This window comes from Spermophilus citellus (genome assembly GCF_964194105.1).
Source record: "Spermophilus citellus genome assembly, chromosome: 3".
Classification (NCBI taxonomy): Eukaryota; Metazoa; Chordata; class Mammalia; order Rodentia; family Sciuridae; genus Spermophilus; species Spermophilus citellus.
The window spans coordinates 143,461,550-143,485,552 of NC_138184.1; the positions used below are offsets into that span (position 1 = coordinate 143,461,550).

The window sequence follows — 24,003 nt, forward strand, 5'->3', positions numbered from 1 at the left end:
CCCAAAGCTGTGCCATCTAGGAAGATTCCCCATGCAAAGAGAACTGTGATATCATGAAAGATGATTTCCTAACAAAATCACTGAATATTTCCACTTTTGCACCCATTCCAAATACCACTAATTATGCTAATTTTTATGGCTGTAAGAAATAATATATGCATAGAAAAATGCTAAAAGGATATATAATATATCAAGTGGTATCTCAGGATATCTTTGATATATTCCCCTATAAATTTTACATAGTAAACATGATTCTTTGGGGGAATAAGGAAAAATAAACAATCTTAAAAGCCACATTTCCCAACACGCTAGGTCTTCCTGTTGCTCCATTCCATAAATGCAGTTGAAATGAGGCAGCAGGAGTGTTTAAGCCACTGCCTGGGTGTATCTTTTCCTTCTTAACTTGGTCAAGGCCTCACTGAAGAACTGAGCCTTAGGTGGCTGCAGGGTTTGGATTACACATGAACGACTGCTCCCGCAGTATCCTCCTCTGGCCTTCTGTCCCTCCAGAATTAACATCAACCAAATACCTGAGCTGGGTTATGTTATTTTTGTCTTCAGGGTATGCCTATTAAGAAGTAAATGCAAGGTAAGTGTCCCTTATCCAATGTGTCTGGGTCCATAAGTGCTTCAGATTTAGGATATTTTCAGATTTTTCAAATATTTGCATATGATAATGAGATATGCTAGGATAGGACCCAAGTCCAAACATGAAACTCATTTATGTTTCATATACCCCATATATGCATAGGCTGAAGGTAATTGTATACAGAATGTTGAGCACTCCCACATTTGACTACCATCATCACATGGGGACAGATGTGGGATTTTTCAATTGTAGCATCATGTTGGCACAACCAAGTTTTGGATTTTGAATTTTCAGATTAGGGATTGCTCAACTTTTACAGCAAAATTTTTATTTGAGTCAAGGAAGAACTGATTAATAATATTTTCTGTTTGGTAGAAAATGAACACTTCACAGAATAAGCTAAAGCAAGTACATTTATTATTAATATCACCAAGAAAATAACTAGACTTTCTTCAGAGGGAAAACCAATTCTTCAATATAATTACCAAAGGGTGGACATAAAAACAATAGCTGAAAATTTGGGGAGCCAGGTATTCACTCTAAATTAGCCTGGGAAGTGTTGGAAAATATGGTTGTTTCTAATCAGTGGAGGTTCAAAGGATGGAGCATGGAAATCCCACCAATTAGAGGGAAGCTTGAGTGTGATCACTGAACTAAATGACCATGCTTAGTCAAGGGGCCTTCTCTTGCCGAGATTCTGCCACTGTGATTCCTTTTGTGTCTACTCCAGGGGTTGGGTACAATTATGACATTAGTCTTTGAATTAGTAAAAGCTCTCTCCTGACTGACAGGTGGGTGCTTAGCCTGATTTTAGCCAATAAGCTGATCCGTTATCCTGCAAGGTGTGGATACAGGAAACTTTCAAGAGGAGCTAGTAAAAGCAAATTTTCCATGTATTCCCAAGTATTTCAGTAAAACTTTTTGAAGGCTTATCGATTCAGTAAAAATAAAACATTCACTCCCATGTATCTCTTAAATCTCTGGGCAGCCTAAAAGTCTAATATTTCAATCATTTTTTTTTTAAATTGTAAAATGCACTTAAGATAAAATGTACCAATTTAACCAGTGGTAAGTGCCATGAAGTTCATCAAGTTCAGTGCCATTAGGTACATTCATGTACTCTAGTGGGTAAGTCATAAAGAAGTCAAGAGTTTAATTGCCTCCCAAAATGTATCGCTACATTAATACAAATTTGTATTACTACAAATCCTATCAGTATGTATAACCATAATGCACCAATAAAAAAAGTGGGAAAATGCATACTACTTATAATCCTCACTCTCAGAGGCTGGAAGTGGGAGAGTCAGAATAGCATTTGACCCCTTCTTCCTCTTTGAGAGGGAAACCCAAGTCCAAATGAGCTTTTTCTCTTCAATTTTCCAAAGAAGGATCTTTTATAAGTACAGATGTTTGTCCAGTGTCTTCTAAATTACCAGCTGTACCAAGAGCGGAGAGCAGTCTGCTCGTGGCTTCTGAATCCAGAGTCAGCAAGCCTTCCATTTTGGGGAAAAGTTTTCATCTATGACTATTTCTACCCCATGACTCATCATATACTGGTTTCAAACTGGCTTCATTTTTCTATCTATTAAAAAATATTGCATTTTCCATCTTACTGACGATTGTCACATAGACATACAGTGTGGGCAAAGCGCCTCCTCGAAGTAAGGACAAGGCCCCATCTGCACTGTGAGCTCAACTTTAAAAAGTTGCCTGGAATTAAGAGGCCAGGAGATGGATCAAGTTTGTTCAATATGGGTAATATTCAGCACTGCTGGTAAACATCCAGGCAGGGACTCGGGGTGCTGCTCAGTGGTATAGTGCTTGCTTAGCATGTGCAAGGCCCTGGGTTCAATCTCGACTGACACCTACTGTCATGGCAGCTCTACATACGTCATGCACAAGGGTTTGAGAACTCCCGTGGGAATGGCTTCCCTTCCTTTTAGTCTATACTGGCTCTTGACCATGAACCTGAATCTTTGCTTCTATCCTGAAGTATGAACAAGAGGTCAAGCTGTATGATGGGATAATGTGGAAACTGGTGCCAGGTGCCTTTTCTCAGGGCCCTTTCAGCCCAAGTATCCTAACTTTGTCCCTAGGAATGGTCCACAGCTTAGCCAAACTGAGGTGGGGGAAAGTTGTCTGTAGTAGTATTTTTCTGAATAAGGCACAGAGAATACTAATTCTGGACAAGAGGAAGACAACTTGTGATGGAAACTTCGGTACAATTGGTTAAGTTGAATAAAATCTGGGATAACTGCACTGAGGTGCTGTTCTCCACCATCTAAAAAAAGTTTAAGGAGAGCATTGCAGGTGAAGTCAATTGGCATCACCTGTCCACCCTCTAGCTCAAGTTTACAGTGGCTGCTTCTAGCCTGGACAACCAGGCATCTGTAGAGGGCAGGCCAATTGCTCTCAACCGAGTCTACAAACCCTTCTGTATCCCCCAGCATCCCCCTAGAGAAAGGAGCACACACAGTCCTTCACCAGAGCCTGTCTGACCTCTCAAGTGAGCTGAGATGTACATTCCATTTTCTATACTCCTAAACCACGTGACATTAGACAATTCCCTTCAAAACTTCTTATTCGGCTTATCATCTGTGAGAAGATTATATCAGTAATTATAGATACCATATCCCCACAGGATTGCTGTGAGGATAAAATGATCTAACAACATGGAGAATTCCTTCAAATGCTTTGCAAAATACTGCTCATCAGTTGTGGGAGGGTTTGGATTGAATGTAGGGCTTCAGGGAACTCCTGCAGCCCTGTAAATAACATCACCAGTTATATTCACCAACACATAATCTAGGGAAGAAGGAAAGAGAGGAGGTGGAAGGACAGAAAAACTGCTTTGCATTAGTCTGAATCATTCTGGTATGATTATCTATTGCTTTCATAAGGGATTATATGATGAGTATGAGTAGAGACTCAGGAGTCAGACTACCTGAATTTAAATCCCAATTCTATCACCTATTAGCTGTGTGATGTCAGCCAAGAAACTCAGTCTCTTTGCCTCTGTTTCTTCATCTGTAAGATCAGTATAATAACAGTACCTACCTCATGGGTTTGCTGTGAAAGTGAAGGGAGGAAATGTACATATCACTTAGTAGGTGAAAGAATGGGCTTTGGAGACAGAATCCCTGGGTTCAAGACTCCACAGCTCTGCTTTTCAGCTGAGCAAGTGACTTGCCTGACTTTGCTCCTTCAGAAGATGGGGACAGTAAAAGACTCATCTCAGAATGTTGTTCCTTGTTTTAAAAAAGTACTTGGAAAGTGACCAACATATGGTAAGTACTCAATAAATGCTGCTAGCATGATTTATAGAACATGATATGGATAAACACATATTAGCAGCTATTATGTATGATCATTATTATCGTTATTACTATAATTATAACTCTCAGTTCTGGCTAGACCACTCACTGGCAATTTAAAGCCACTGTATACAACTCAAGTTGGGGACTCCGGAGTGCAGTCATCCATCAATATCTTCAGAGAACTGGTTCCAGAACACCCCTTCCCTTTTGAAACTAAAATCTGCAGACACTCAAATCTTTTGTATCAGATGGCTTAGCATCTGCACATAACCTATGAACACTCTCCTGTATAATTTAAACCATCTCTAGTTTTGAACCAGTTATCACCAGCAAGAAGATGAGACCCTGTCTCATAGCAAGGTGCTGAAGTCCAGGAAAGTCAGCTGGATGCCTGAGGATGGGCAACAGGGCCCCAAAGGCAAACTGGCACTTCAAAGCCCTGAGCAAGTGCAATTTATGCTTGATTCCTGAAACAGGGTTGCAAGACTTTATTCAAGTTCAGCCCTCCACTCTGAAGCAGCTTCTTTCTTGACAAAGAGTTTAGAGGTCAGTTTTCTCTTTCCTCTTTTAAGAGTGGCAAGCCACAGACTGGGGGATGTCGTGAGTAGAAAAGTAGTAATAGAGCACATGCCTAGCAAGCATGAGGCCCTAAGTTCAACCCCCAGTACCATTAAAAAAAAAAAAAAGCTAAAAGAGTGGCAAGCCATAGTTGGAGTGAGATGCTCCAAAGAGATACCCAGAAACTCTTACTGGCATCAAGACGGCAGAAGATCCCGGCATTGTAGGGTTGGGCAGGGTCCCAGGCATGGAGGCTGGCATGGGCTGTCTCTGTCTGTTGTGGAGATGTAGCAGAGAAGATAGAGAGCCTGGGACAGGCCTGGAAACAAAGAAAACAAACAAACATTATTTCCAGTGCTCTGAGCCTGTCTCACCAGAGTCCAGGACCAGTGGGGACACCACCCGTCCAACGTGCAGCAGATCAGACCTACTGATGGGACAGCCACCTAATTGTAGATATTAGGGAAATAATAACAAATAAAATACAAGTCTGATTTCCTTTGCTGCTTCCTAGATAACACATCAAATTCTACTTCATTTCCTGATCCCTGTTATCTAACTGATGTTCAATAGAAACAAGCCAGTAAATCTCCCATAGCCCTTGCTTCTAAGGAAAGGGATTTTGTGGTGGAATCCTGGGTCTGAGCCTTTGAAGGGTCTTAGGGCTGGAGATCTGGCTCCATGTGTTCAACACACACACTCTCCCACACCTCTGCCTGGAAGCTCACCTGGCTTTGCTCTGGATACACTTTCATTCTCTGAATTTACTGGATAAACTCCATTTGTGAATTCCTGACAGAAATCGATTTTGACTTTTTCATAGTTCTCCACAATGAGTGGAAGGAATCAAAGTCAGGACACAGACCAAAGCAGCCCGCCCATGGGTCACAGCACTGTGGCCAGCCTTTCCCCGGTGAGCTCTCCATCACCAAGTTCTCATTTCCTAATAACTCGAGGTGTTAGGTTGTTTGACAGAAAACTGATTTGGGCCTGACCTGCAGAACTTGGGTAAGCATTCCTTCGGGGAGTACACAGTTTGAGCTGTTGTTTCAATTTGAAAAAAAAAAATCCCAGAAAACTTTAAGAGCCTTACATTGATTTAATGAGCCAGGGAATGTGGAGCTGAGGGGAAAAGGGAATTATTTGTGTTTATTAAAAATGGCAAACAACTGACCTCCCCGGCTAAATTCTCAATCTCCTGATGGGTTTGCTCTGGGGAGCTATATAAATGTCAAGCCATTAAATTAAAGACTTAACAACAAACAAAACAAATAAACAAAAAGCTCTCAGGGCCTCTGAGTCTTCCATGTAAAACCACTGTATTCTGAATATTGGGCTAGAAACTTGTACTTTCAGAATTAGTGCATGTTCTAGAGAAAAAAGAAGACCCCCTCATGCAAAGAACTGGGTAAGGCCGCAGCACTATGCTCCAGGCAGGCCCAGGCCTGGCCTCCATTAGGAGAAGCACAATCTCTGCTAGAGTTCCCTTGGAGTAGGGAGAGGAGGCCCTTCTTTGGCATCTCTGGGTGACTCACAGGGAAGTGGGAGACTGAGCTGGGGAAAGAGAATGCCAACACGTTCTTTCTTCACATTGCTGTTAAAATTCCAAAGATTAAGTTTTCCACTCTTTTTGCCCAAGAGCTCTTTTGGAAATGTAGCTAACCATCATGGTCACACACATCCTAGAAGGATTAGTCATAATTAGTCAAGATTTATACGCTCAGGAAGGTGAATATATGGAACTAGAAAAGAATAGAAAGCCTTTCACAGAAGTTATGTTGATGTACACAAATCACAATCTGTTTTATTAGTAGAATGTATGTATGCGGACATACCTAGAAAGGTGGATGTAAGTAGGTGGGAACAATGAAATGAGCATTTTTTTCAGAAATGCAAATGAGGTACTAAGGGTATTTCCTGATGTGTGCCCTTGGGGCATCTGGAGTACACACTGACACAATAAGGTCTAGCAGGTGAAGGTCCTCAAGCTTTCTCAGTTTGGGGGAACTGCTGGTTCCAATGCTCCAAAATACCACAGAAGGTTGTGACTTCACCAGGTTCGTAAAGAATATTTCATTCAGAGGTGAATAACTTGAGTCAGATAAGTATGGAATGTGGCCCTGTCAACAAAGCTTGTTTTATTTTCTCCAATTTAAATGTTTTGTTTGGGAATGTGATTAAAAAGAAAACTGTTGTATATCACAGCATATAATGTTCAGTAATAGTTCTTCCAAACCCAGGATTAATCATATGGACTCCCCAGTTTCATAATAAGCAAGATTCATTGAGGGGACCCCTCATCACCCATCTATCCACTCATTAGTATCTACCCAATCTGCAGAGATGGATATACAGGCATCTACATATGCACACACACACACACACACACACACATGCACACACACACACACACATATACTGCCTGTGACCATATATCTGTCACTAGAGGAAAGCTTCAAGGGCCAACAGGAACAAACACACACTGTTATAGGAAAGACAATGAAAAACATTTCTTTGTATTACTTGGATTCAAGATACCATGCTTGTGAGCATCATTCACGTTCAGTTTCTAACCTGACATATTAAAAACAATCCTGGTCATCAGTTTTTATTGATGTGTTCTTTCTGAAAAAGAAATCAATTAAACAACTCAATGGTGATGTGAAAGGGAATGCAAAAGTAATTAAATTTAAAATGAGTTTTCATTTTACCCAAATGATGGAAACTATCATATGGAATAGTTGGGGAATGGTGTGTTTAATTTAATTCAATGCTCTGATTAGGTTAGTTATTTCCACGCAATGCACAGATCTACTAGATTTTAAAATATCAAGTATTTTCTCATTAATTAAGAAAGACTTTCAGGGTACTGGGCTCTCTTGGGATTATAATAACAGCTTCCAAATGGTACCAGTCAGACTGATTAGCAACATACACTTGGGTGGGAAAATGGTTATTTGAGATCCCTGTATGTTTGAATTCTGAATAATTCTGAGGTTCACACAGACTTTATAAATTATTTCCCAACTCCCACTTATCATACTGATAGAGTTCTCTAGGCTTCTTGCTTAGGCTTTTACACTATACAAACCGAAAAGAGTAAACTGCTTAAACATCCTTAAGTATATCAAGGAGAAGGGCTGAGGTATTGCTCAATGGTAGAGAATTGTCTAGCGTGCACAAGTGTGTTTGATTCCCAGCACCAGTAAATAAAGAAATAAAATAAAATACAGGACCAGAGTGAAGAATTTTCTATGTAACTAGGCCCATAGAAGCAAACATTTGTCTAGAATACTTGAATTATTGAAGCAAGAGTGGTATTGGAATAATTGCATTAATTGTCTAATTCCCTTTATGTGTTCTAAAAAATGAGTTATTGTTATCTAATATAGTATATGGGCAGAAAACTTTTTATATTGCTCTTGAACAACATTTCATATTTTTCAAAGGATTATCACAGCCCTAATTTCACATGACTTGAAACAATGCCACGTGGTAGATAGGTAGCATTATTCCCACTTTACTTGGGAGCAAACTGAATCCAGGTACATTCAAATTTGCCCAAGGTCACACAGGTCATGAAAAGGAGCAGGGCTCATACTCATCTTGCAATACAGAGCTTCCCCCAGTACACCTTGCTAGCTCCCACAACTAAGTTATTATTGATTTTTTAATGCTAAAATAAACTCATGGTCCATTTCCTTTGATATTCACACTGCTCCCTGGACTTTGCATGAAGTAGTAAAACACTGGGGAAACTGCTAACATGCTAACACGAGAACTCTCTTATCCATTCGAAATTCTATTTTCTTCCTTCAACAAAAACAACAACAAAATAAAAACAGAGCAAACAAAGACCTCCCCAAACAATACATCAATTAGATTCTGCAAGTAAGATGACAAAATAGCAATAAAGTTGTGAAAACAAAGACCCAACAGTCTTTCCTCCAGTGCAGGCTTGTTGCCATGAGCTAATAATTCCAGACTTTGAGCAAGCTGAGCCTCCTTTTTAATAACCATATGCCTCTAGGTAAAGTATTTCTACTAAAAATTATTGAGGCATGGAACAAGGTAAGATGTGTGAGCTCATGTTGGATTGTTCAATTACTAAACTGAGTCCTGCAGCATTAAGAGTTTTCCAACTTGACAGATTATTCCTCTTTATACACTTGTATAAACATACTGCTTACGGCTGAAATCTATGTAAGCTTTTCTTTCAATTAAAATGTCAAGAATGACAGACTGTGTTTTCACTGTCCTTAGTAGAATGATAGGTACCACAGCAAGCGATTTCATGTCCTCATTTTTCCCCCCCAAAAAGGATGTTTTCCAGTCTGGGGGTGTCTGAAAATCCAGGACTGTGTCTGCCAGTCTTCCTTGTCCCTCCACCCCCCACCCCCCCCCCGCAAGCCTTGCTCTCTCTAAGGAGCCAAGGGCCACAGTGTGGGTTTGGAAGGCCTAAGAGGGTCTCTGTGGAGTGCTCTCTTTCCCTGATCTTTGAAAGCCCTATGGTCCCCTGGATTGCCTATTCAACTGTCAGGACAGACAGATCAGCCATCGATGTGCTCAGGCAAAGGAAGAGGACAGTGATGAAGAATATTATCTTGGAAAACTGGAACATCAGTGTTAGCATGGAAAGGCCATAGACATCAAAGAAACCTTAAGATGATAGAGAAATAATAATGTCAGGATTCGATGGGAAGCAAAATTTTAAAAACTTCAGAGCAAGCCTATGGAAAGAAGGTCAGGGCAGGCAGTAGGAGATTCAGAGGTCATATTGGAAGAGACTTTTCTGAATTTTGGAGTTCTCCATTTCCCCTGTCCAATGAATAGGCAGGCTGTAGGCGATCTCAAAGTCCCTTGGAGTTCTACTCAGTTCTCAGACTTGACATGAAAGCTAGATGCTTTTAATTGAGTCAGACTCCAAGCTCCATTAAGACATTTATTTGCCCCTCACTGCTGTGTGCCCAGCGCTTCACCCAGCATCTGGAAGGTAGACGGCAGTCAGTGTCTACGTTCAGTGATATTAAGTTGGTCCAGAATCTAGTTCTTAATACCAGGACTACATCTGGAACATGACTAGACCCCAAACAGAGGGTGTTCCGAGAAAGGGCCTTACAGTCTATGGGGTTCACACTTATTTCTCTTGTAAATGTAATATCATTTCACACACAGACTAGAAAAATGGTATTGATTGCTCACTCTGCTTGCATTTGCTTATGAAAAGAAATATGTGCTTCTTTTGTATCTTCTTTTTTTTAAAAGTATTTTTATTTATAGATGGACACAATTCCTTTATTTTATTTTATTTTTAATGTGGTCCTGAGGATCAAACCCAGTGCTTCACACATGCCAGTAAGTGTGCTACCACTGAGCTACAACCTCAGCCCAGATCTTCTTAAATAAATTCTTTTGGCCTAATCTGACAAACTGGTTTTATCCAGGGTAGGGAGAGGGAATAACTAAAGAAGAGAATATGAACACTTAAATCTTAAGAGAAGGCATTTTCTATTGTGAAATGCTTATTTACTCATTCTTTTACAAAGTGAAACTTTAAAATTCCTGTTTTTGAAAAGAAAACAAATTGTCACGATAATCAGTTAGAATGTGAAATGGAAAGACAATATATTAATTTATTCCATGTGTAATAATTCAACTATAAAATGGTTAGTTAAGAACATGGGTTTAGGAGCCAGACTACACTATCTATGTTGAAATCTGAGCTCTGCCATGTACCAGGTGTGCTATTGTGGAAAAATTACTTGATCTCTCTGTGCTTTGGGTTTCTCAATTGCAAAATGGAGGTAACTATGATATTTACCTCATAGCATTATTGAGATATACTACATGCTAAATAAATTAAATATGTTTACTAAAAAGTAATTTTATTCTGAAACACCAAACAACAGATAATCCCCTTATTTCAATCAAGAAATTATTTAAGTATGGAATCTTAAAGAACACTAGTCCTTACCTTTAATTAAGAAACTACACTTTGATCAATATAAAAATGTTCAATATTTCCTGCATATTTATTTCTTTAAAAATTCATCCACTTATGACCAAGACCTTCTATAGAAGCAAATGGACTTCTCTCACCCACAATTTTGGAGAATTGCAAAATGACTTCATGTTATTTCTCAGAAAGAGCCCTTGCAAATATTTCCTTAGAATGGAACTAAACTAATTCTCCAGAGATCAGTCCTCAATATCTTGTTTTTCCTGAACAGTGACAAAATCCAACAGAAGCAAATTGGGAAGACAAGAAAGATGTTTAACCTACATTTAAAAGCACATCATTTAATTATTGTATTAACTGAAAATAATTCAAGGAGACACCGTAGGATCCTGTTGCCATATCTTTTTTGAATGACTTCATAGTCTGCCCTAAGTCTCACCACCAATCTTCTAAAGATACACAGGCCAATATAATATTTCCCCTTTTAACAAAGGAGACAAAGAAATAGAAACATTTAGCTCTAGAAAGGTATGAATGCACCAGCAGCTTTAATTAAAACATGCATTCTCACCAGGTACTGTGGCACACACCTATAATCCCGGGTACTGGTAAGGCAGGAGGATCTCAAGTTCAAGGCCAGCCTAGGCAATCTAGAGAGATCCTGTCTCAGAATAAAAGTTAGAAAGGGCTGGAATGGAGATCAGCACTAAAGTGCCTGCCTGAACCTTGTGAGGCCCTGGGTTCAATCCCTAGTACCACAAACTAAATAAGCAATATAAATAAATTAATTAAAACAAAATAACAAGAATTTTCCTTTTCCAAGATTTCTTAGGTCCAACAGAAGATCTCTATTAAAAAGATGACACTTCCCCTCAAGAATTTCTCCCTCCCTACCTCAGAAAACTTGGAATGGGTCCATCATTTGACCAGCTATCCCACTCCTCAGTTTGTACCCAAAGGATTTAAAATAAGCATATCACAATGACTCAGCCACATCAATGTTTATAGCAGCTCAATTCACAATAGCTAAACTATGGAACCAAACTGGATGTCCTTCAACAGAGGAATGGATAAAGAAATGTGGTACATATACACAATGGAATATTACTCAGCCTTAAAAATTAAAAAAATTATGACATTTGCAGGTAAATGGAGGGACTAGAGAGTATCATGCTAAGTGAAATAAGCCAATCCCAAAACCCCAAAAGCTGAATGTCTTCTCTGATAAGCACATGATGATCCATAGTGGGGATAGGGAAGAATAAAGGAATTTTGGTCAGTGTAGAGGGGAGTCAGGGGAGGGGTGGGGTTGTGGGCATGGGAAGGATGGTAGAAAGAGAAAGACATTATTACCCTATATTACATGTATGATTATGCTACTGAAGTGACTCTGAAACATGTACAGCCAGAGGAATGAGAAGTTGGGCTCCATGTGAGTGCAATATGTCAAAAAGCACTCTACTGTAAAATAAATATTTTTTTAAAAAAAGAATTTCTCCCTTCCTACTTTCCTTTTGATGACACATTTAGGTGTTCAGGAATTTTTTCCTCTATATCTATATCCTATTTTCTGTCTTATCCTAGTCTGCCATCTTATCCTAAAAACTGGTAAAATAGCAATGTCAAAACAGGTTGCTATCTGGGGGATGGGAAGTCTGTCTCCCTGTGATAGAACGTGGCAAAGGTCCAAAGATTCCCACCCTCTAGCCTCTGCTGCCTCCCCAACTGTGACCCTGGACTCCACACACTCCAACCAATCCTGACCCTCTCCCACCTTCCAGAAAGTTCCAGCTTCCTTCCTGCCACAGATTCCTGATGTAATCCTTGCCTTCTCTAGGTAACCACACCAGAATGGACCCTTTTTGTAACACTCTCAATGTACCCCCTACTTTCCCTATCATTTATCACTATTTAGTCAATCAATGAATCAATCAATCAATCACTCATCAAAGATCAATCAAGCACCTAATATATGTCAGAATGGGTGTTATCATTTCAGAGGGGAAAACTGGTTTGGCCATGTAGGTCATTTGCATAATTCTTTTACAAATTTCCAATTGGGCAGGATATAACAAACAAATTAGGTCTGTTCTGTTTTCTCTTAGAGTTTACCATCTCAGTTGATTGGAGTTCATCAATGATGCAGAGATTTTTTTTTAAAAAAATGAATTTCCTCCTAATTAGATAATAAATTTCATAAGTGAGAGATTATGTCTGCCTTGTGTACCACAACAGAGACTTCTGAAACTTAAGAAAGTGCATGTGTCTTGTCGGTGTTTAATAAATTTTTCTTGAATTAGTAAAAACATAGATACCAAGGATCTTCTTTCCCATTAACAAGGGTTCTTGAGAAAACAATATTCAATAAATGATCTTTGCTAACTAATGAGAAGAACGTAATTGATCTTCAAGTCATCAGTGAAATTCCAAAGTTTACATTAACAGCCTCATACAACCCCATTTCTATTCTTGAAAAGCATATGGGACTACCCCCAAGGCAATTTGTGCTTTTTTGCCAGTGTCCCTGAAGTTGAACCCATGCTTTCAGATGAGCCCTAGACCCATTTGTTTTTGCATCACTTAAATTAATTTCCATTTGAAATTATATTTTAGACATTTCATAAAAAAAGGCCACGAATCATTCTGGACCACTCATCTGTCTCCAATATATATAATGTTCTAAAAATTGGATGCATGCCCTGCAATAAGGTCGCACTTTATAATGCTCAGAGCGCTTGCTCCAAGGCACCAGTTATAGCCATACTATGGTCAATTTAGCATCTTGGTTCTGCATTGTACGGACTTACTGATGTTGACAAGGGTGATTTTGGAGTACTCATCACCAGGGGTATCTGAAATTAAACATACTACACAAAGCAAATTGGGGTGTCTGTCTCTCTCTCTCTCTCTCTTGTTTTGAATCAATTTTGTACAACTGATGCCTTTGTTTTATAGATGTGGTATCTGATGTCTTAGAAACCATACCTTCTTTTTCTTTAAATGAAAGCCTGGCTGTGAGAAAGCCAATGTTAGTAATAAAACATAATACAGCTAACAGATCTACATCCTGCTGGAGCCTTGGCGTGGTTTTATAGTGTATCGCTGCATGTACTCAGGCAGAGATGTTTACTAGTGCTTTCAAGTGTTTTAAGCAGAGAGAGTAGTAATAAGAGGAGAGATACGAATTTATGGTCATTCTGTTAAGACTATTAAATCAATCTTTCTTTCTTTTTTTTTTCCTCTTGGCTTCTTTAATGACTGATTTCTGCACCATTAATCTGAATTAGTCATGCAGTCAGCCTGATTCATTTAAGTTAACCAAAAACACGGATGGATTGGTTTCTGATGTACTATTGTAAGAAAAAAAAATTCCATTTTCAAAATCTGATATATTTTTTTCTTGTAACGAGCTAAAGGCTCCTTATAAAGATCTTTTATAAAAGATCCTAAATGCCTCAACAGTTTGGCTTTAGCTATGGGTCAGACATTCAGGCATGAAGAGATGGCTTTTCAACAAGCCAATAACTTCTCGGTTGCATCAATTATTCATAAAGTTACACTCAGAAAAAGGCAAGTAAATGCAGATCAAAAGACACGAAATAAAAGATGATTTTGAACGTAGCTCAAATAAATGATGCACATCTGACTGGTTGGGGAAAAATATATATCTTTAAAGAGGCAGATCTCTAAATAAAATTCCTTCCTAATGTGAGTTGTTAATAAGCTTCCGCCTTGCTTCATGTGGACAAATAAGTAGCCCTCTGATTATGAGCCTTGTCATTTACATGAGATTGCTGCTTGCATTCATTCACCATAGATGAATAATTCATGAAAACTTTCACTAACCCACTTCCCTGGGTATCCTGTAGAGGCAGAGAACCCTGAGCTCTCACAGCCCCACCCCCACACCAAGCTCTAGGTCGGCTATTCTGTTTAGGTTTCTTTTGGCTTCAAAGCTTTTGGGTTATCATATTTTAATTGAGTAATCTGTGGTGGAATCCACAAGGAGACACCCCCCATACTCATATTACAAATTGACAAATGAATTTTGTAGCCAAATGACAATTGCTTCAGTTTAGGAGACTTGGGGGAAAACAGAACCTTGGAACAGACACATGGGTCACCAGGCAGCAGCCAGTTGCTCAGCCTGTGCATTTTGCAAGCATCCTCACTCTGATACCCTCCCCACTGCCTTTATCTAACCTCTCCTTGAATCTTGAGGCAGGGTCTCTTCCATACCTGTCCCGGGTGACCAGATTTATGGCACCCTCCACCCAGCCACTTGCTGGGATTATTTCAGCTCTTTAGGAGGTGGTGCTGGAATTTATTAGTTTCACTGATTCACTGGCAGGAAAGGGGATGTGTCCAAGGTCCAGAGGGAGTGGCTTTTGGCAGCTGTGACTCCACACACAGACTATGCAACCTGAGGCTGCTAAAAGAATGATTTCCCAAGTTCTCTTCTTAATGATAAAGTAACAACATGGCTGAGAGGATCTCTTGTTCTCCAAAGAAACCCTGGCAAGGAAGGAGGTATTGCCCCCACCTCCCCAAGTTTAGCAAATGCCTCCCTAGGTCATATCTTGATGGAGGGTGGCAAGCTGTTCTCAACCACTGCCGAATCAAACAGCCAAAATCCATAGGAGGAGTGTATGAGAGACGCTAAAGAAATCCTCGTCAGGCGAGGGCCAAACGTTATGGAACTTGGAGAAGGTTCCAGAAAAGCCCAGGAAAATAGTTACTAAGCCAGAAAATAAGTCTCAAGGGGAAAAGAACAGGAATTAAGAAGTTTTCAGCCAACAGAAGAGACACTAGAGAAGGAAGGGAGGTGACAACCATGATCTTCAAGTTTCCAGATTACTAGATTCAGGGAATGCTCACCAGTGACTTTGAAACTCAGCCGCAGCAAAATAACAATAATAAATGAGCAGCACATGGGATTTAAGTTAGCAAAGAAGATCTCCAAAGAACAAATAATGTAAAACAATTAAATGGCTAACTGAGGTTCTGGAATTTCCTCTTATTAAGCTCTTAAAAAAATAGATTTGACCCTGTCTGGCCTGGAATCTAAGGAAAAGGAGGAAGAGGAGGAGGAGGAGGGGGAACTAGTTGGCAGACCTTGTGGAGTCCTAAGTTGGGTCCATTATTTTCACTTATTCCACTCAGGGTGGCTGACAGAAATGACAGAGATAACGCTGGCTGCCATCAGAGACCAGGAAATTGAACAAAGCCACCTCGTGTGGCTGACAAGGCCCAGGTTCTGGGTTGCCTCCTGCCTCTGCCACAGACCCAGAGTGGAACCTGGGCACTTCATGTGACCTCTCTGCTTTCTCCTCAGGGAACAGCCAGGTGGCTGTCATACCCACATCCCAGGTGTGGTGTGAGCATGATTCAAGGGAATATTTTAAGTGTGTTTGGCCCCTGTAAACTGACCAATGCCTATTCTAGTCAAGAAATGACTCATCTTCAGAAAATAATTACTAGTATCCTTTAAAGTACAAATTAATGCTATATTATTCTAAGTTTGAGGGGTAAAGTGTTTAAGGAAAAGACCCAGAAACACCTAACTCTTCCAAGGGACCTGCGTGTCTTCCATAACTGTGAGGCCTGCTACAGTCACTATTCTCTTCTCTGGGAAACTTGCTCCGATCTCTCTAGTCCAGGCTGGTCCATGCTATGTGCTCTCACAGCATGTGTGTACCCTTCAGGCTGGAGAAAGAGCACTGAGCTTGGCCCACAGAGCCCCACAGAGGTCTGTTAAATGACTTAATGAGGTTACCTCATCCTACCCTGTCTCTCATCTCCTGGCAGCTGTACCCCTGTGACATGTCCATGACAGGGATCATTTTTATTTTTATTTTTTTAGAATGCTAAGCAAGCACTCTACCAGTCAGCCACACCCCCAGCCCCATGACAGGGGTCTTTCTAAGAGTCATGGTAACTCGACCCACTCCTGATTTCTAGGGACTATCAGGTTAGCATTGACTTGAGCAAGGAGTCTAAGCAAGGGTGGAGTTTCTAGGAAACTGCACTCTTCCTTGTGCAATCTACCGTGAGCTACCTTTCAAGTTCTCCCACTTTACAGAAGCACTTATCATGAAGCTAAGTTGATATTAATCTGAAACACTCAGTAGAATAGGAGCAATAAAGTTCATGACAATGATACTTGGCATTTATTTCGTACTTTGCATACAAGGATCTCAAAGGGCTTTTCAACTTGGCTTTGCTATTTTCCAAACAATTCATGGATGGACTAGAAACACAAGCAAACAAGCCACTGTGAATGACTTCCCAGGGGACAGGGATGGATCTGTCATGAGATTGAGATTGTGGCTGTGCTATACATGTAAACACTCCCACTACACACAAACACCTGCAGACATGCACAGGATACCCAACAAAAGTGAAACACTTCCAGTCCAAACACACTTTTTGCCTCTATTACCCAGGTCAACTTCAGAACCCAGTTTTACATTTTTATAGGTTTTATTTTGATATTTCTCCCAACCCTTTTAGGGTATTTATAATTGAAAGATCTGCATCTTTTCTTCAAAGGCATGCAGATTGAAAGGGCTTCCATTTCTTTTAAGTTCATTCTGAAAAAAAAAATTCTTTAGGTTTCAATGATCAGTTACAAGCCACGCAGGGGTTTACATATTAAATGTCTCTTCTAAGGCATGTTTACCTACCCTGGTGGCCCTACATGTTGCCAAAGAGGGTGACTTACTCGGTTTTCTAAATTATTCCCCAGACAGTCCTACTCCTACCCTCAAACAAATGTGTTACATCGGATTTCAAGTTTAAAATATAGTTTGGTATCATTTCAGATGTCTTCCTACAGCTTAATAAATATCTTCCCTGGAGGCACTCAGGGCCTGATTTTAATTTGTGGTAGGGTTATGGGGAAAGTAAATGTCAATTTTAGCTACAGATAATAAATCACTAATAGAAATAGAAAGTGAATAACAGTGGACTTAAAGAACAGGTCCCTCTTTATGTTTGCCCATGGGGAGGAACTGTCCCCCCCAAAATCCCTTCACATTAGGTTGAAAGCTTAGTTTCTCCTCTGATCCCTAAAATTAAGTCTCTCACCAGAACAGAAAGGCTGAGTTGTACTTTCTCAGATGTTAATTTGAAGATCATAAGATGGTAAAGCAAAAAAGTGACCAAGCCCACCATGGCATGGCTTTGAACATGAACAGCCCACAAGGGCACTGATGGCCTCCGCCTCTCACTTGCCTGGTGATCCTGAGCTGTGGCCTCACTGCCTCTAAGTTTCTGTTTCCTCACACTTAAAGTGACCAAAACAATAGTCTTCAAGGACCTTTGCAATCCTAAACTGTTATGAGCAGATATGATCCAGAGTGGGTAACCTGACTTAGGGAGAGATTCAGAAATCTTACTTTAGGGAAGCAACAGATCTGTCATGAATAGATTTTCCTCAAAGTCAAGGACAAATGGGTGAGTAATTCCTCACTGGCTGCTCTTGAACATTCCTTTTCTTGAACGAGAGAAAGACTCCCATTTTCCCTGAGTACAGGTAGCATTGAGCAAAGAAGGGCAGGGTCCCAGGAGAGGGTATAGGTTCTTCTCACTTATGAACAATAATCATTTTAATGACTATGAAAATAAAGGCTTTACTCTTTTATGCACTAGAGTAAGTCATTTGTTGTTAAGCTGAATGACTCGAGGGGTAGGACAGATCCCCAAATAAGCAGTTCTGTCTTTTCAGTGTAGTGCTTTTAGATCCACAGGGACCAGATCTAAACTGGGTATTTGGGGTGTGACAGAAATCCTCCAGGAAAAGCATTTTTCCTAGTGACTTGTAGATGCCATGTGATCCTCCCAGGGAAAAAGATAACTCTCCCCAAGTGCCAGTGTTGGGTCCTGCGGATGATCTGTCTGGTCCACAGTGCCCGTGACTGTTTTACCTGTCAACTTCACTGGGCCACCAGTTGCCCAGAGATCTATTGAAACATCATTTCTGGGTTTGTCCATAAGGGAGGTTCTGGAAAAGGTTAGCATTTGAACTGGTGAGCTGAGTAAAGTGCTATGCCTCCCTCATTAGGAGGGCACCGTGTGACCACAGAGAACCTAAAGAGAACAAAAAGGTGAGGGAACGTGACTTCTTAAGCTGGAACATTCCTTCTCAGCCTTTGGTCTGAGACTAACACCATTGGTGATTTTGACTAGAATATATACCATTTTCTTTCCGTGTCTCCAGTTGGCAGATGGCAAATAGTGGGACTTCTCAACCTCCATAATCTAGTGAGCTAATTCCTTATGGTAGAAAGGAAGGAAGGGAGGGAGGGAGGGAGGGGAGGAATGAGTGAGAAAGGAGAGGAAGGGAGGGAGAGAGAAAGAGAGAAAAAGAAAGATAGATAGATTGAGCTGTGGCGCATGGCTATAATCCCAGCAGTTTGGGAGGCTGAGGTAGGATCGTGAGTTCAAAGCCAGCCTCAGCAAAAGTGAGGTGCTAAGAAACTCAGTGAGACCCTGTCTCTAAATAAAATACAAACTAGGGCTGGGGATATGGCTCAGTGGCCGAGTGCCCCTGAGTTCAATCCCTGGTGTCCCGCCCCACCCCCACTGCCCCCAAAAGAATGATTGATTCCTCTATTTATTGTGGAGTTGTGTCCTGATAAACCCATCTATTTTAGTTTGAAATGAGCTTTCCCCCAAATCTCCTGTGTTAATGCAAGACTCTTCAGAGGTGAAATGACGTGGACTGTGAGAGATTTAAAAACTAATTAGTCCACCCTAATTTAAATGGACTGACTGGGTGGTAACTGTAGGCAGATAGGGTGTGGCTAGAAGAGTTGGGGCACTGGGGCTGTGCCCTGGAAGAGTTCATCTTCCCTGTAGTCCCTTCCCCTCTCCATCTCTGCTTTCTGGTCACCATGTCCCGAGCTACTTTCCTCCACTATGCTCTTTGACCATGATGCTCTACCTCACCTTGGGCTGAGCACAACGGAGTAGGCTGACCCATAGACTCTGAAATCACAGGCCAAAATAAACTTTTCCTCCTCTAAGTTGTTCTTGTCAGGTATTTTTGTCACAGCAACAAAAAACTGACTAACATACCATCCTAAGTTGAAAATATTGTAAGGCAAAAAATGCATTTAATACACCTAACCTCCCGAACATCACAGCCTAGCTTAGTCTACTTTACAAATGTTCAAAACACCTACATTAGCTTATAGTTGGGTAAAATCACACACACACACACACACACACACACACACACACGAAGCTTACAGTATAATACAGTGTTGAATATCTCATGTAATTTATTGAATTTATTGAATTTCACTATCCTGAAAGTGAAAATCAGCATAGTTGTATGGATATGCTTTCACAACACCATAAAGTCAAAAAATCATTAAATCAAACCATGTTATGTTGGGAATGGTATGTATGTATGTATGTATGTATGTATGTATGTATGTACGGATGTATGTGTCATCTCTTTCCTATTAGTTTGTTTCTCTGAGTAACTTTGATTAATGCAGTGTCCCTTCTTTAGATTATTTTTCGTAGAAAGCTTCCTACATCTCCTTAAATATATTTGAAAGGAGTATCTTGGTAGAATCCAGGCCATAACTTGGACATCCTCATCCTGACTTCCAGTTATTCACCAAGTTCTATCGACTCCACCCCCCACTAGAGACCTGGAATCCATCCACTTGGCTTTATCTCCACTGCCAAGATCTTGGTCCAAAACACTGTGTTCTCTAACTTGATTTCTTCCAACAATTTCTGCCTCTAGTTTTCCTCCCCTCCAATCCAACCTCTGCAGTGCCACCAGAATTATCTTCATGAACCAAAGTTCTAGACTGACACTTCCCTGCTCAACGTTCTTTCAAGCATTAAGGATTTTTACTAATTTATTTATTTATTTTGAGAAAGCATTTTTTTAAATGTTATGCTTCTTGGATGTCTGCTCTGCTACTTCCCACCTGGTTTGATATGTTCCACCCATCATGGTTTCCTTTTGTTTCCTAGAATGTGCCCAGCTCTTCCTCCACCAGGGCCTTGATATATCCTATGGCCTTTGCCTGAGATACTGTCATCTGCCCTTTTGTTGACAACTCTCATCCATCTTTTAGACCTCTGTTGGTATATTGCTTAAATTTTTCGGTGGTCCCTTAATTAGAGGTATCTCTAATTTAGAAAGTCACAGCCTCCTGTGCTTGCCTTTCATGCTATTTCTAATAACATATTTATAGATATGATTATTAGTTCAGTGTTTGTCTCTTGCCTTAAATTCATCATTCCCTGATGACAGGTGCTATGTATATTTTGACTGCCAGAGATAAAGTCATAAAATCATTCTGATTTCTTTTCTTTTCTTTTCTTTTCTTTTTTTTTAGTTGTAGATGGGCACAATATCTTTATTTTATTTATTTATTTTTATGTGGTGCTGAGGATTGAACATGCATGCTCTACTGCTGAGCTACAGTCCCAGACACATTATTTCTTTTGACCCTGGGGAAAAGTTGTGCCTACTTCCTAGAGAAGGAGAAAAGAGAATACCATCTCACAGCTGGGAAGCTTTCTTTAAGTTTAGAGGGTGATTCAAAGTAATGACCACCAAAGTGCTACCCTAAATTCGACTGACAGTAGATTGTTCTGCCACTTTGAATTACAAGGCCATTTGTCTTGACAAGCGCAAAAGGGAAAATACCAAGCCAGGTGTGGTGGCGCACACCTATAATCTCAGCAATTTGGGTTGCTGAGGCAGGGAGATTGCAAGTCTGAGGCCAGCCTCAACAACTAAGAGAGGCCCTAAGCAACTTAGTGAGAACCTGTCTCAAAATAAAAATAAGAAGGGCTGGAGATTTGGCTCAGTCATTAAGCACCCTTGGGTTCAATTCCTGGTATCAAAAAAAAAAGGTGGGGGGATGCTCACTTAAGGGCTTGTGATTTTTGCTCTAGTGTAATGCTGAAAAACTTAACTGTTCTTAGTATAATTAAATGTTTTTCCATTTTTGCTAATACTTTCAATGGCTGAAACTCTGCAGAAGGGTTTGATATAACTTTTATGTCACGTTCCCAAGCATCAAACACTTGTGCCAAGTAAACCTCTTTAATTAAAATAAGGCAATAAGAAATACAATTATAAGTGTCATGGGATATGTACCTTATAAGGAAGAAAACTGAAAAAAATACCGTATGTGTGTGTTTTCTCAAAAACAAACCAAACCAAAGCAATGATTTTAAAGTCCCGATTGGCCAAGAGAATTCATTTTCTCTGTGGAGGGAGCTTAGGCGTGACAGAGCAGAGGGGATATACAAGAATGACTGACTGCCTACTGCAAAAGCCTGGCAAATTCTTGGCCTATTGGTCCACAGCCAGTGTTTGTCTTCATAAATGAATTTCACATCTTTATTAAGTTAAGTAGTTCTCTCTTATTATTTGAAACATACTTTAAATATTTGGTTTTATGACGTCCTCGAAATTGATACAATTCCCTCCAGATCAAGGAAGTTGGAAAAAATCAATTAGCTATTTTTTAAAAACATTTGGAGCGATTATACAAAAATTACGCTTCAATTTGTTCATTATGATGAATATCATTTGACGTCATATGTGACCAACAGATGGCCACAATTAAAGTTGTCCTTCTGATTAGTTGATTTTTTTTCATAGAAAATCCCTAAATGATTATTAAATAAACCTCTAGTGTGAGTTGATCTGTAGAAGTATATGTAGTAAGAATGAAAGATTTTAAATTAGAATCAACTTTTGATAATAAAAACTGCTGTCTGCAAAAAAACCAAAACATATCAAAAGCTCAGAGGCGGCTCCTAGTCAGGCCCTCCACAGAAGCAAGTCACGGGGCGTCATCCAGAGAATGGATCTTATTAAGATGAATTTTATCTGACATAGATGGAATTTCAAAGTTGGCCTTTTTACAGATGAGCTAATTGGCTTTATCCAAAATAGAAGGAATTCTTGGGGCCATTTAAATCATTAGAATTGCTGGTTTAGAAGGCAGGGTAGGCTAAGGAAATGAAGCCCAGCCCTAGCAGAAACTAGACTTGTCTTCCACACTCTTCACAGCCCAGTTCTCAAAACCTTCTAATGGGTTTCACTGTTTTCTTTCTTGTGCTTATCATAATCAGCCAACCACACATTTGCATCCCTAATGGACCCTTTTCAAAAGTGTGTTGACATTTCAGTAGGTTTTGAATAGCTCTTAATGCTTCTCTCCATTTGGGTAGGTGCCCACAGATCTCCATATATGGATCTCAACCTATAGACTGGCTGCTTTACTCACAGAGCTATTTGTTTTTAATCCCTGGGAACCTATCTTAATTACACTCTTAAAAAAAGTGAAAACTCAGAAGTCAGATGACTCAGAAAATGAGCATCTAGTTGGATATCCACATACAGGGCCACATCTTAACTCTGTGAAACTTGGGCCAGAGTCAAAAGTATCATCCCTGTGGTAAATTCACTTTTTTTAAGCTACTATTTTCATCAAAAGGAAATAGATATAAATAAGACCATCCAGATAAACATAGGTTAGGGGAGAAAGCTGAGACTAACAAGGATCTCATCATTTGAGCACAAACTTTCCAGCATTTTTCTCCTTACATTTTCTACAAAGACTAAGAACCCAGAGCGCCCTTCCTCTCCCCACTGTGGCTTCAATTAAAAAAAAAAAATGTAACCAACAGACACACATAAAAAAAATATTTTTAAGTTTTTTTTTTTAAAAAAACACATTTACTTAGCTTCTGCTAAGGGATGAATAAAAGATCATCCCTTCCCTGAAGAAATGCATCATCTATTAAGGCAAACAGACAAGGCCTGGAAGTTGGTGCAGGGTGTAATGGGAGACACCCCCCCCCCACTCTCCCACCCCGCCCCAAAGTGATATCTAATAACCTAGGAGGCTCCAGGGCACAGGCCCCAGCAGAAGACACAGTACTAGCTCCAGGAAAGAAGAGACTTCACCCTGAGCCAAGTGCGCATGCGCCTGTGCGAGCATGCATGTGCATTGGGGGTTGGGGAGGGTGTTGATGGTAGAAGCTCCAAGCACAGTTATCTGTGCAAGGCAGGGTCATGACTGTATGTCAGCAAAGGCGGAGAAACCGTGAAATAACTACAATCGTTGTTGATTGTGAGATGAAAACACTCTCTCTGGATGATAACAGCCCCATCTAGAAATATAAACCACATGGCTGATGTGCATCCCATTCAGGTGGATCCCCTTTCCTATGCCAGATTGGGAACTACATATATTTAGAATTTTTTAAAAATCCATCTTGCCAGTATTTCAGGTAGGTGGCTGAGTTACAAATTGAGAGAACCGTTCAATAGACTATATGCATGACTTTGATCCTTTTTTAATTAATTCGACAGCAATGGAATAAAAGGAAGAGAGACATTTGGGGAAAGTGAGAGGGAGCACTTGGGCAGGGGACAGCTTTTCTTTGAATCAAAAGAGCCCTTCTTAGCCCTATTGTTCTATACTGAGCTGCTTTCGAAAAGGTAAAAATGGAGCCAGAATTTGGCCCCAATTTTTTCTGATTCTGAAGCCTTTTCCAAGACAGAAAATTGGTATAACTGT

The 24,003-nt window shown here is 40.1% G+C and overlaps 1 protein-coding gene across 7 annotated transcripts in view; it reads right to left on the minus strand.

Annotated features, from left to right (window-relative positions):
* Positions 1-24,003, minus strand: part of CREB5 (cAMP responsive element binding protein 5) — a 412,930-nt gene that overhangs the window by 101,310 nt on the left and 287,617 nt on the right. For all 7 annotated transcript variants that reach the window (XM_081283986.1, XM_081283987.1, XM_081283985.1 and 4 more), the window contains one exon: positions 4,657-4,783. In XM_081283986.1, coding sequence (XP_081140112.1) covers positions 4,657-4,783 — 127 coding nt within the window. The remainder of the gene's footprint in view (positions 1-4,656; positions 4,784-24,003) is intronic.